General features: G+C 30.0%; 2 protein-coding genes across 2 annotated transcripts; one reads left to right on the top strand and one right to left on the bottom strand.

Annotated features, from left to right (window-relative positions):
- Positions 1-114: 114 nt before the first annotated feature.
- Vps29 (vacuolar protein sorting 29) lies at positions 115-1643 on the top strand. Its single transcript, XM_070650342.1, has 4 exons — positions 115-340; positions 409-446; positions 512-665; positions 899-1643. Exons 1-4 carry the CDS (start codon positions 338-340, stop codon positions 1256-1258), a joined length of 555 nt encoding a protein of 184 aa, XP_070506443.1. The 5' UTR covers positions 115-337; the 3' UTR covers positions 1259-1643.
- Positions 1563-13691, bottom strand: LOC139098211 (uncharacterized). The gene is made up of 4 exons (XM_070650341.1): positions 13037-13691; positions 2570-2800; positions 2238-2506; positions 1563-2154 (listed from the first exon to the last, which is right to left on the bottom strand). The coding sequence occupies exons 1-4, from the start codon at positions 13248-13250 to the stop codon at positions 2020-2022; spliced, it is 849 nt and encodes a 282-aa protein (XP_070506442.1). The 5' UTR covers positions 13251-13691; the 3' UTR covers positions 1563-2019.
- Positions 13692-13976: the final 285 nt, after the last annotated feature.

The following is a 13976-nucleotide window of genomic DNA, read 5'->3' as shown; positions in this document are numbered from 1 at the left end:
AAAACTGTAACTTTCTTTTAACGGAAATGTAAAATTCAAACAAATTGTAAATCCATTCAAATTTTACAAATCAGTTTCAGTCTGTTCAGTAAATTATAAGTTCGTTCGTTTCAGTTTAAAATAATTCGTATAAAGTTTGCATAAATTTGATAAACTTTTCCTTAATTACCAGCTTTTCCTGCTTATCAAGAAAACTCATTAATATTATTAAGTGAAATACTGTTTGGGGATTCAGTGCTGCTTAACAATCCTAACAATAGACGTGATTTAAACTGTAGAATCAAAATATTTATTGTTCATTTGTTTACTTCTTTTATAAAATATTAATTAAAGTAAAATGGTAAGGAAATATGCGATATAGTGTTTTATTGATGTGATTAACTAATTATATGCTTAATGATCTTTCAGTTGGTCTTGGTATTAGGAGATTTGCACATTCCATATAGGTAAATTTACATTAAATTTAATTTTTTATCAATTTACATTATTATCTGTAATTAATTCATTGTAGGAGCTCATGTTTGCCAAGCAAATTTAAGAAACTGTTAGTACCTGGTCGCATTCATCATATTCTGGTAACAGGAAACCTTTGTACAAAAGAATCTTACGATTTTTTAAAGTCCTTAGCCGGAGATGTTCATGTTGTCAGAGGTGATTTCGATGATGTAAGTTATCTTTAGCTTCTAGCTGTGCTGATTAGATTTTGATTGGCTACTTAATCAAAGATTCAGTGAAATGTCAAGATACAGTGTTCCCATAAACTCATTTTCTAAAGATCCAGTGCCAATACAGTAATACATAGTTCTTATCAAATCCAGTAAATGATACACAGTCCACGTCACAATAATCAGCTGTAAATGATAATTTCCATAACTAACATATGTGTTTAATCTTTCAGAACCCAAATTATCCAGAGCAAAAAGTCGTAACTGTAGGACAATTTAGAATCGGCTTATGTCACGGTCATCAAATCGTTCCATGGGGAGCAGTTGATGCACTCGCATTGATTCAACGACAATTAGATGTTGATATTCTCATAACTGGACATACTCACAAGTTTGAGGCATACGAGCATGAAAATAAATTCTATATCAATCCCGGAAGTGCGACGGGTGCATTTAATGCTATTGACAGTGATAATATAATCCCATCATTTGTTCTTATGGATATTCAATCATCGACTGTCGTAACTTATGTTTATCAATTGGATTTACAGACACAAGAAGTTAAAGTTGAACGAATTGAGTATAAGAAGTAATTTTTGTTGGTGATTTATGTATTATCAGTTTATTTTCTATTATATTCTTGTGCTTGAATCTTGTGTAATGTTGGGATGATTTATTGATTTTATGGATAGTGTAGGAGAAGCTGGATGTTAAATATTTTATGTCTTTAAAGCAATGTTTTAAACAAATTGACAGTATGTTGAGTAAATTAGCAAATTTTAAAGAACTTATAACCCGAATTGGACTTATTCAGCCTTCATACATGACAGCACTTCCTGAAAATATCTAAATTATTCCAGTATCATACATTTAAATCATAAAATTCTTTATTATTACTTATAATTCTCTTTATATCCTCTATAAATCCATTTATTCAAAGAAAAATTTTGAACAAAAATCGATTTGTGTATAAAAAATGCAAATATAATAAAATTAATGTAAAAAAACAATTTTGGTTCAATAATAATAATAATATAATGTTAAATTAAGTTTTATTGACTTCATTTCTCGATGCTCTCGCTCCGTAATCTCCCCATCCTGCATTTCATTCTTTTATTCTCTACGCATTAATGCTAATATATTTTGTTTGATCATAAATTAAGTTTTTTATCTATAGAAATTTGATGATCTTATTGAGATTCTGTCTGGAGTTAATGGCTTCTTTCATTGATTCATGTTGATCATTTTTGAGATACTTGATTAAAATTTTTATGCCTAAATAATAAATTCCATCAATTTAGTCTTCTAAAATTTAAGGAAAATTAACTGAAATCAGCCATAAATCATCACATCATTATCCTGCAAGTATTTCGAGTGTCGTTTTAAACATATTTGCAAAATTAACAGCAAGCTTGTCGGTCGTGTCTAGCAACTTGTTAATCGATTGAGAAATCGGACCATCGGGACGAGGAAATAAGAAGAAATTTGGCTATAAAAAAATGTAAATAAAAATGTGAAAAATTTTTAGGTCAGCAAACTGCAAAAATATTTGTTTTGTTAACTGTTTCTCACATTATTGACTGTTGAAGGTGGTGGAGGCGCTCTAATTGTTGATGGCTTATCGAGTACTTTCACTGTTGTCCTCGATCCAGTTGTTGTTCTTAAAGGTGCTCTAGTCGTTGTTGGCTTTTGTGTTGTTGTTGTTGTCGTCGTAATCCACGATGATGGGATTCGCGTACGTTGTGTAAAATCTAAATTATTAATACTTGTGCTTGATTCAGCGCCAATACTTGGACTACGTCTATTAGGACTTTGACCTTCCGATGATGGACTGTCGGACACTGTGAACATTTAAACGTGATTAGAATTCTTAAAATTTCACACATAATCGACTTAAATCATACATGGAATGTTTCCAAAATCTGGAATCGGTGGTCGAGGCTTAACGCTGTTTTGCTCATCAAACCAGTTTTCAAAATTTTTTGTATATTCTCCAGTCGGATCATAACGTTCAGCAAGTGAAAGATAAATTGATGGATGTTGATAGTAAAGTCTTGTAATTACATCAAGTGCTTTCGCCTTCTGTAGTTTTGTACAACGAGCACATCTTGTACGCAATGCATGCGGTAATACACCTGCGAATAAAATTTAGGTTTAGTATTGAAAATATTATGTGGCTTGTACATTGTCAATTGTTGAGTATGTACATCCAAATTTACTTAAATGAGGATGACGAAGATTCAATGGCTAAGTTAAAGTGAAGTTTTGATGTTTACTGATTAAATTGCAAATTTTGACTAAAATTTAAGGAGTTTGCAACTATGAAGATTGTTGATAAAATTCAAAAATAATTTAACCGTTAAAATTTAAATGCTCCTAAATTTTATATCTCCTAAATTTATCAAAGATTAGCATGTTTAAAGGAGCTATAGATCATTAAAAACGAACCAAATCGTACTAAATCATGTTTACCGTTTACCGGATCTACCGAATAAATTCCTAATTATCAAAATACATTGTGCAGCAACAACTCATTGACATTCTTGCGTATCGACATCACGTGCAATCCAGTATTTAATATGCCCATTAACCAAATATTTTGCTATGTTAGAAGTCGTTAAACCATTCAACAATAGCACTACAATCAAAACAAATAAACTGACAAAATGATCGAAGCAGAAAGCTCAATTCTCTTTACCAAATGCGTACTTTGGAATCCAGTCTAATTAATAATAATAAAAAAAATAAGTAGAAACTTAGACTAATTAGCATTCTCATTTCAGTTAAAGAGTTTCAATCGTCTTGAAACTAAAATATGATTGACTGTCATACATCTAAGCTCATTCAAGTGGAAATTTTGAGACATGATGGATAGCTTCATTATAAAATAATCTGACAGATAGCTTTGAACCTCACGTTTGACACAAAAAGGCTAGAAAAAATTGAAAACTTCTGCAAAAAACAAACAAAGACAGCATGATATGAATGAAAAGTTGTTTTTTTATGAAGCATGAAGACACGCAAATAATGTGATTGCATGATTTATTAGCAACAGAAGGTAGGTCAGAGGTAAAAGCTGATGGTATGAAGTACTGTGGACTATTATAGAACAGTTAATCAATCAGCCAAATGAAGTAGCTAAGGAGCCGCGATGTCGCCGTGTTGAGGATGCCCTGAAGGCTATAATATGGCTGATATCAACCCAGTTTTGCGACAAAAATCTAAATAAGCCGCATTGCGCTGTCAAAGTTAGAAATGTTGATGAAGATCATAATGAAAACATGCAAACTGTTGGCGGAGAAATTAAAATTAATGGAACGAACAACTTTGTCTGTAATCTGTACATTCTGTAAAAAGTGGTTATCCAGCTGTCATTTCTTAGTAAACTGGAATTTGGAGAAATGTGTATAGCATTTTGGCAATGCGAAAGTAAGGCCACTGTGGCCGAATGGTTAGTCAACAGACCGGATATCAAAATAAATTCTTTTGATTAGTTTTTGGGTTCGATTCTCATCTGAAGCAGATTGATGACTATTATTGTATTATAGAGTGAAATCGATATGACAAGGATCCATACCACTATGGGCCAGAATTAAAAATTCTTTCAAAAATTATTTCTATTACTTTTATGATAGTCCCTATATTACTCTATATAATGCTAGTCAAAATATTTTTCAAGTCGATACCTTGTAGGAGAAATAGCACTTTGAAGTTAGTAAGCTGACCATTTTCATGTATCATTCAAATTGATCTCACCGATTACTGTATTGATGAATCTTTTTGAAACTTTTTTTGTTTATTAGCTTAATATAGATACTTAATTTTGAGATATAAAAAATTTTTCCCAGGTATCGGAAAATTATGTGAAAAACTTAATTTTTCTTGAAAACCACGTGGTCACAATACTTCCGTTTGTCTAGCTCATTCCTAGTGGAATTTTATATTCTTAATTGTTCTTAATATTAAAGATATTATAATAATCTACAACTTTTGTGAACATATTGTATAGTTTTGTCCAAGTCCTGATAGTGAAAAAATAGCTTTTTCCCAAAAAAACTTCAATTTTTCGACAAAAATCGCTCTAGCGCTTCAGGGCTATAGATGGTAGTGGAATTTTATTCCAGGTTTTGAAAGCTCTCTGTTACTACTATAAAACAAAGCAATAAAATAAGAGTGCGTTCTCTTGGCAAAAGGCACTTTTTTGGCTCTGAAAGTCACATGTCACGCACTCCTCATTTAGAAAAAAATTCATAAAAATTTTGGATTCAAATCAAATTTATTAAATATAGTCTAGATTGATAGATATATTCAAGGCGCATATTTTGAGTATAAATATGTCATGGTTTGGTCCAGTTTTATGGGCAAAATTTCAAAATTTCGATTTTTACTAAAATTTTTGAGAAAAAAATAACTTTTTTTCTCGAACTCAATGAAACTTGTTCAAATTTTTTTTTAAAGCTGTATTTTTATGTGTATAATAACTTTTGTTCAGCAACTTTTCATAAATATTTGATTTCAAGCCTGAAATTTTGAAAAAACTAAAAAAAAATCTAATTTTTGGGTATTTTTTGAACAAATGTTACGAAATCTTAACAAATATCAACTTTCAACAAGTGATTATTGACTAACTTTATGTTTTCAATGATGATCTTTCATTTTCCGATGAGAAATTTATAGGTTTTCATATGAAAATGTCCTAAAAATGACTTTGAGTAGTTCGGACAAGGAGATCAAAATTTTCAATTTCACTTTTTCACATCTATAGCTATTCAGATGACTTTAAAACTTTTTGAATTCATTTATTATTATAAAATTTACTAATTTATTGCTAGTTGTGTTAGTAATAACAGCTATTCGAGCAGATTTTAGTGATTTTCGCAATTTAAATTTAGCAAATAATATTTTAAATATTGCAATCTTAGATGCACTCAAGATCACTGAATTTCTCGATTTTCTGACTGAAAGATCATATCTGACTAAATTTTGACCCAGCTGCATAAAAGTGTGGCCAAAAAAATGCTTAAAAAAATATTAAAAAGCATGGTTAACTGTTAGTTCATTTTGTGCTTTGTATGACTAATAATTCTTGACTTTGTTCAAATATTTAAACTTTTTTAACAATCTCTGCTCGACCAGACAGATAACAGACACTAAATATAAGCAAAATAATAATTGAAACTAAATTTAGTCGTGATTTACATTTTCCTAAATTTTTTGGAAATTTTCGTTTGTTCAGTCACTAAAATCCTGTCATATAGCTGTTATTACTAACACAACTAGCAATAAATTAGTAAATTTTATAATAATAAATGAATTCAAAAAGTTTTAAAGTCATCTGAATAGCTATAGATGTGAAAAAGTGAAATTGAAAATTTTGATCTCCTTGTCCGAACTACTCAAAGTCATTTTTAGGACATTTTCATATGAAAACCTATAAATTTCTCATCGGAAAATGAAAGATCATCATTGAAAACATAAAGTTAGTCAATAATCACTTGTTGAAAGTTGATATTTGTTAAGATTTCGTAACATTTGTTCAAAAAATACCCAAAATCTAGATTTTTTTTAGTTTTTTCAAAATTTCAGGCTTGAAATTAAATATTTATGAAAAGTTGCTGAACAAAAGTTATTATACACATAAAAATACAGCTTTAAAAAAAATTTGAACAAGTTTCATTGAGTTCGAGAAAAAAGTTATTTTTTTCTCAAAAATTTTAGTAAAAATCGAAATTTTGAAATTTTGCCCATAAAACTGGACCAAACCATGACATATTTATACTCAAAATATGCGCCTTGAATATATCTATCAATCTAGACTATATTTAATAAATTTGATTTGAATCCAAAATTTTTATGAATTTTTTTCTAAATGAGGAGTGCGTGACATGTGACTTTCAGAGCCAAAAAAGTGCCTTTTGCCAAGAGAACGCACTCTTATTTTATTGCTTTGTTTTATAGTAGTAACAGAGAGCTTTCAAAACCTGGAATAAAATTCCACTACCATCTATAGCCCTGAAGCGCTAGAGCGATTTTTGTCGAAAAATTGAAGTTTTTTTGGGAAAAAGCTATTTTTTCACTATCAGGACTTGGACAAAACTATACAATATGTTCACAAAAGTTGTAGATTATTATAATATCTTTAATATTAAGAACAATTAAGAATATAAAATTCCACTAGGAATGAGCTAGACAAACGGAAGTATTGTGACCACGTGGTTTTCAAGAAAATTAAGTTTTTCACATAATTTTCCGATACCTGGGAAAAATTTTTTATATCTCAAAATTAAGTATCTATATTAAGCTAATAAACAAAAAAAGTTTCAAAAAGATTCATCAATACAGTAATCGGTGAGATCAATTTGAATGATACATGAAAATGGTCAGCTTACTAACTTCAAAGTGCTATTTCTCCTACAAGGTATCGACTTGAAAAATATTTTGACTAGCATTATATAGAGTAATATAGGGACTATCATAAAAGTAACAGAAATAATTTTTGAAAGAATTTTTAATTCTGGCCCATAGTGCATACGATCCTCACGACTACACCAAAGATGATTTTTAATGATTTAAAACTCAATTTGAACAATAATTCCCGATCGGCACAAATTGAAATGTTGCCACCACGGCGACGACTCGGTCGTATACTTAAAGCCAAGTGGCTGTTACTTGGCAAATCTGGTTGTTTTCGCCGAGTCGTCGCCGTGGTGGCAACATTTCAATATGTGCCGATCGGGATTGCAATGTGCAACTCTAAAGATTTGTTGCTTCAAAGATTCTCAAGCAAATTTACAACAAAGTCTCTAAAAAATTCCACAATTAATCAATCCTCCCATTTTTCCGTCTAGTCGTTAGTAACAAGCATTAAAAAATCGATGACAGCTTCAGATAAGAACAAAAAAAAGTTAAAACGCGATTGAATGAATAAGTTATGAGGAAGGAAAATTAGAATCTCAAATCATTCAGTGAGAATTTTTTTTTTGTTGTAATGAATTATAGTCATTCAAAAAAAATGACAAGCTTGAATTAGAATTTTAGCTATTCATCTAGTATTTAAGCTGTTCGTGAGTTGTAGACGTATTCAATTTTCTTCAAATAACAATTACTTTAATTAATTTATTTCCTGCGCAATTCTCGGAAAGTATAATGTCATTTGTAAGTCAGTTTGGCTAATTTGCTGCTGTCTCATCTGCTAATCGATTAATGCGACACTATTTAGTTGTGTTTAGAAGTTCCCATGCAACAATTCAGGTTTCTTACTTAATTAATTTCACTGGTGTTTCAATCGGAAAGTTTTACACTTGTTTTACTTCACGGCGACTACATACTGACTATATTTAATAGATACAAGCTGTTGAAGTAGCTTTTGCATACAACTTATGCCGTTTTCAGTAAACACTTACAAGTTAAAACATCAAAATTAATTATTTAAATTGAGACTTTTCAAGTATCCTGCCTTAAAACTTAAAGTATGCTGTTTTAGAGATTTTGGACATTTAGATTTATTGATATTTTGGTAAATGTCGAAATTTGAACACAAAATTTATGATCGGATTACAAAATCTATGAATTATTGACATTTAAGACCGACAATCTTAAATGTTGATCTTCTATTGTGCAGAAATGTACAAGATCAATGGTTCAACTATTGTTTTGGATTATTTTGCACAATATTTGGCTGTGGTCGGTAAATTATATATATGTTGAAATCATGTTTAAATTTCAAGTTCAATTTCAGATTGTATGAACGTCCCGAGCAACACAAATGAAGAAGGATCCGATAAGGAGTTTTGATAGCTCCGCTAAACCTCTTTTGTTCATACCAAATGGTAGTCGAATCAGTTTGGCGTCCATATGGTGTTAATAAAAGATGTTGAGCGAAGCTCCGAGACGGAAGTTGCTTCGTTTGTGTCCCTCGGGTACATTTTTGTTGACAAATAGCATATTTTTGTTTATTAGAATTAGCAATTAAATTCACATTATCTATTTATGTTATAGTATCAAGAATACAATTGTCAAATCTGGTTTTATACTTCCAGTGTCATTAGGCTCCACTTAACATTTTTAGAATTCGGAGTTCATTCGAAATTCGTATGAACTCCTCCTACTAATTAATGTCGCTAGAATACTGTAGGGATGGGAATAAGTGTCAATTTCTAGTGTCGGTATATTTTAAACATTTAAGCAGTTGAGCAGTAAATTATCAACTTTACTGCATTAAACTTTGAACCAGCAATCATAAGAACAGCCTTACTGCCTCATAAAAATACATTTAATTTCAAGCTCAAGATCTACAGTGCAGATTCTGTGCAAATCAAGATACATATATCCTAAAAGAAATGCAGTAAGCTAATAGTAGATCAGTAGGACACCATTAACATTATTATTATCATAAACACTAAACTTGTGGATTATACATAAATAATCAGTAAGAAATTATAAAATATTGCTAAAGGCATGGTTATAGAATAACATTGATTTTTTACAGTTGCTTATATAGGAAGACATTAATAAATAGGAAAAATATAAAAGAACTGTCCATAAAGAGAATATATTCTATAAACACATTGTATACAGCTGTAAAATATTACATTTATTGTGAAAGTTGATCTACAAGTAATGTAATGAAGTTAGTAATTATTTATATAAGAATATTACATAAAGCTTGGACATAGGAAAGGTGTCTATAGATTATTTCTTTGTTATAAGATCATATAATGTTAGAAACTTGATTCAGTCATTTGAATAATTTATAAGGATTGTAATCTTTACACAGAGTCTTCTTAAAGAGTCTTGGACATAAAACAGTAATGACAATCGATTTTTGATCTTGATACTAAACAATTGATGTTTCTTGACTTTAGATGATGATGCAAGTTAAGTCTCAGTAATTAAAATTGGCATTTTACTCCCCGAAGAGTTCGCCTTATTCGCTAGGACATCGTTAAGTCGCCGTATTAACGGTAAGAAGCTAAGTTGCCCTGCCGGTGGATTTCGAAAATTTGGACCCCGCGGTTTACCGTATTGTACCGCACGGCCAAACTAAAAGCTAACTGCAGTAAAATTACCGATAACTTAACGGTTTTGATTATCAGAGTAGGAGTCATTTGCATATGACATCCGTCTTTCTAAAGAATACCAGAAGAAATCTAAGATAAGAGCCCGAAGATGATTACAATTTTAGATTGAGTCGAGTCAACTTGAGCCAACTTTTTCATACAAAATCAATCTATATTCGAAACTCAGATTTTGTGGCCAATTACCCAATTAAGAAAAAGCAATAAAAATCCTACTCCTTTTTTAAAATATTGGATGTCTATTCGAAATAGAACACCAAAAATTGAGCGATAGATCAAAATTAGTTGTGATTGCATACGCTTAACGCGTATCTTCTAGAATAACATAAACAGCCGGTTTTAAAATTCGCAAACCAAATTTCCTGATTTTTCTAGTCATTGCCAAATCTGCAACAGAAAATCTCCAAAAATACACGGAAATTATTTTGCAGAAATATTTTAAACAGCCGTAAATTTTAAAAGATAAGCAAGATGATTCAGTCACACTACGAATTCTAGGCTTATACTACATCCAGATATGCTACACGCCTCCATTTATTGCATAAATAACAAATTAAATTTCATTTATGGAATTTATTATTATTACGCTAACGCATGTGAGTGGCTACACGAACAAAGTGTGTACATTAATGTATTAAACATGATTGTAGTCAATAAATGAAGTTATCTTAAAGTATTGAATATATTCAGCATGTGCACAAATGGCAATAATAACCATAACTTGCTTATTCATGTAATAACAACAAATTGTCATAAGAGATTATGTATGAATACAAAAGAATCAAGTCAAGTAGTCATCGATCATGTAAGTTTTATACATCAGACGCTATTATCGCACTCAATACTTGACTTAAAAGTGCTCTTAATAAGTTTTAAAAATTTACACAACATTCACTTCCGATTGTGTTTAAACCCATGAAAAAAGTCGATACAGAAACTGGGAGAAAAGTGCAACAACAAGCTTGTTAATAAGTTTAAAAAATGCCACGATCATGTTCTATTTGCGACCTTGATAGGATTCAGTATGTTTTATAAATACACAATACAAATAATCGACTATTATATTATTTTTAGCGTAGTCTCGCTGTCTTTTAGTGTGGGTATGCTTTGTATGTTTATAATAATAGGGCAAGTAAGTGTCAAGAGTGAGTGTAAATATTTGGTTTATTCTAGAAGGATAGGCTGTTGAGACGAGTTTTGGCGGGAAAGTTGTGATATTTCAATTGACCTGGAATATTGATTGACGGAATTTTGCACTATTTTTAGCATCTTAACATTTATTTAAAGTGTCACATTTGCATCAAAAGAAGAATTCTCATTCATATAGTTCCTATTAACTGACCTATGGAAGATTTTGCTCTTACAGCGTAAACAAACATCGAATTTCCAGAACTTAAAGTCAATTTAGATTTAGAAAGGAAATTAAATTCAATTTAAGTCGACTCAATTCAAGCTTTGTGAATTTCAATGTTCCATTTTTGCATATGCTTAACTGCCTCTAATCCAGCTCTAATCGAGAAACAGGATTTAAAGCTATAGAAATTGTAAACAGCGTAGTTAGCAATAACATTTTGAATCTAATCACTTTATATTCCGAATTATAGTCAGAACAAATGAATTGATTTATTATTCCACTATTAAAGTTTTAAAATCTAATTAAATCCCTACACAAAGCCCTAAAGACCAAAAACATTCAGAAATTTAAAAAATTTTAATTTTTGCCGACAAGTTTTAGATAAAAAATTTCAAATTTTAGTTCTTTTAGAGTCCATTTACCCTCAAAACGTTCAAATTATTACTATTTATATGAATTATAGCTTGTCAATCTAGTTAAACATCACTTAATAAACTTCAATCCAACTAGTACATAAAAAATGTCAATAAACTGATGTTTTGCTGCTAAACAACACAAAATTACAAGCTTTAAAAATGAACAAACTTAACTTATAATTAAGATATCAATCCAAAAATTAATTTTTCAAATGAAACTAAAATAAGAGTTTCCTTCATGCATTCAGATAATCCTCAGATAATTTAAGGCAATGGCCTCAGAACAGGTTCATCAACTTTTTGCCAAAAGATATTTGTCATGAAAACATTTCTTTCCTTAAAATTTTTAGACTTAATTACTGGATGTTCATCAAAACTTGAAGCAAAAAGTTCGAATCTTCTCGACCAACCGTTTCACATTGACCTTTTCATAGATTATTTATGCAAAGAAATAAAAGTTCGCTAGTGAGTTAATAATTGCATCATAAATCAAGTAATTTAAATTCGAAAGGAAACATGCTAATAGAATAATAAAATAATGCAGGCATGCGATTTGAATGGAAACAATTTTCCAAATCTCAGCTTTTAAAAAATCGTTTAAACTTTTGTGCGAATAAAAGAATTAGATATTATTCATGCATTTGTTAATGAAGTTTTTTTCTCACTGCGATAAAGAGCCGCATCGACATAACCATAACCATAGAGCATATGATTATTTATTTACTATTTTGGTTGTTCAATGGCCTAGTTTTCTTACAAGACTCTCATGCAACTCTTTCTACAAATCTTCATCGTTGCTTGTTGTGCATGCTTGACAATAAAGATACATTGAGGTATGTATGAATTTGTGGTTATTAGGGGGAAAATTGATGTGGGATGATGAAATAATTTGGAAAAATTGTGAAGAAATTTGATTTGAATTTTCAAAATTTGATTTAAAATTTGAAATTTAACTTAAAATTATTTTTAAATTTGAATTTTGAGTTTCAAAATTTAAATTCGAAATTTTCGAACTTTTGAACTTCAAAATTTAAATTTCATGCTTTTGAAGTTTTATCATTTGAGCTTTCATTTTAAATCATTTTTAACTTAAAATCTTGAGTTTCAAATCTTGAATTTAAAAAATTCAAACTTTTTCAAAAATTAAACTTTGATTTTTAAATTGCATAAAAATTGAATATTTGAGTTTTAAAAATTCAAAAAATTGTATTAGATATCTATTTAAAGTTTGAATTTATATTTTGAGTTTTAAAATTTTCAACAATTCAATTCAAAACTTTTTAATTTCCTAAATTCTAGATTTTATGCACTTTTCAAAACTCAAATAACATATTCTACCACATACTTCACCCCCTAATGACAACAAATTTTGCATAAAAACTTCTTCTTTACGCTCATAGTCTTCAACTTAGTCATAAGATTGAATCACTCGCCTTTTAAGCCAACAATTATGACCTTCTAGCCAGTTTACAATTTCATTTATTTGAAGTTCTTTTTTGCGCTTAATCCAAAAAGTTCACTTACGTTTTAAATCTTTTCCTTCTGGTGGACATGGCTTTTTATCTAACAAGCAGTCAACATAATTATTTAATAATCGTTTGGAACTAAAGATCGTTTCCACATCGATATTATCGTATCGCTTGCTATAGAGATTTTTATCACTATCCTGTGCTAATATTAGAGTGGCTTGAAACACCGAAATAGCAAAAACAACGAGACTGAATAATGTCCACGACATGATATAATTTTCTTGATTTCTTGTGCTTATCACAAAATTGATTAAAATTTATTCACATCACTTTGGAGAAGATTAGGAATATTTTGGTCGGTCTTTTAAATATTTATTTATTTTTTATAGTTTCACTTTCATTGGCAATCTATTACGCAAACTTTTGTCGCATGTCATTTAACTAACTTTTTATTTGTTTTTTCTTTCTTTTCTATCCACACATTTGAGATTTTTGAAATTTAATTCAACAACTTTAAGCTGAATTTTTGAACTTGCAATACTTTATATAAACGTTTTATTTCATTCACATATGCAGCGACTGCATTCACTTTTATAATCCAAAAAGTATTCGCACAATATGTTTTTTTTCAAGTGAAAGAAGTTTAAAAATATATATTTTTATGGCAAAAATATCGAAGTGCAACAAGTTTTGCAACCTTCAGTTACGAATTCACATCTCCAACTGAGTATTTTAGTCACAGTAAAACTCACGAGCACAACTCGACAAAACGAAACTTGAGTGAAACGTAGTCGAAGTGAGAAAAAAAACATTGAGAGCAACAAAAAAATGTAAACATAGAGGAGTTTAAAGCAATAACAAGACATTCCAGTGCTCACAAAGAAAACTTTTCTCGTCGTTGCATGTTTATGGTTCAGGCCTCCGGTTTCGCAGAAATGTAAACTCGTCAACGCAACTCATCATTGCGAAAATTACCGTTGTTTTGTGTATCAGCT

Source organism: Chironomus tepperi, unplaced genomic scaffold (assembly GCF_022539635.2).
Source record: "Chironomus tepperi strain 1889 unplaced genomic scaffold, CSIRO-AGI_Ctep_v1 contig_445, whole genome shotgun sequence".
Taxonomy (NCBI): domain Eukaryota; kingdom Metazoa; phylum Arthropoda; class Insecta; order Diptera; family Chironomidae; genus Chironomus; species Chironomus tepperi.
The sequence above is the reverse complement of the archived record's forward strand: the minus strand, read 5'-3'. Positions and strand labels throughout refer to the sequence as shown.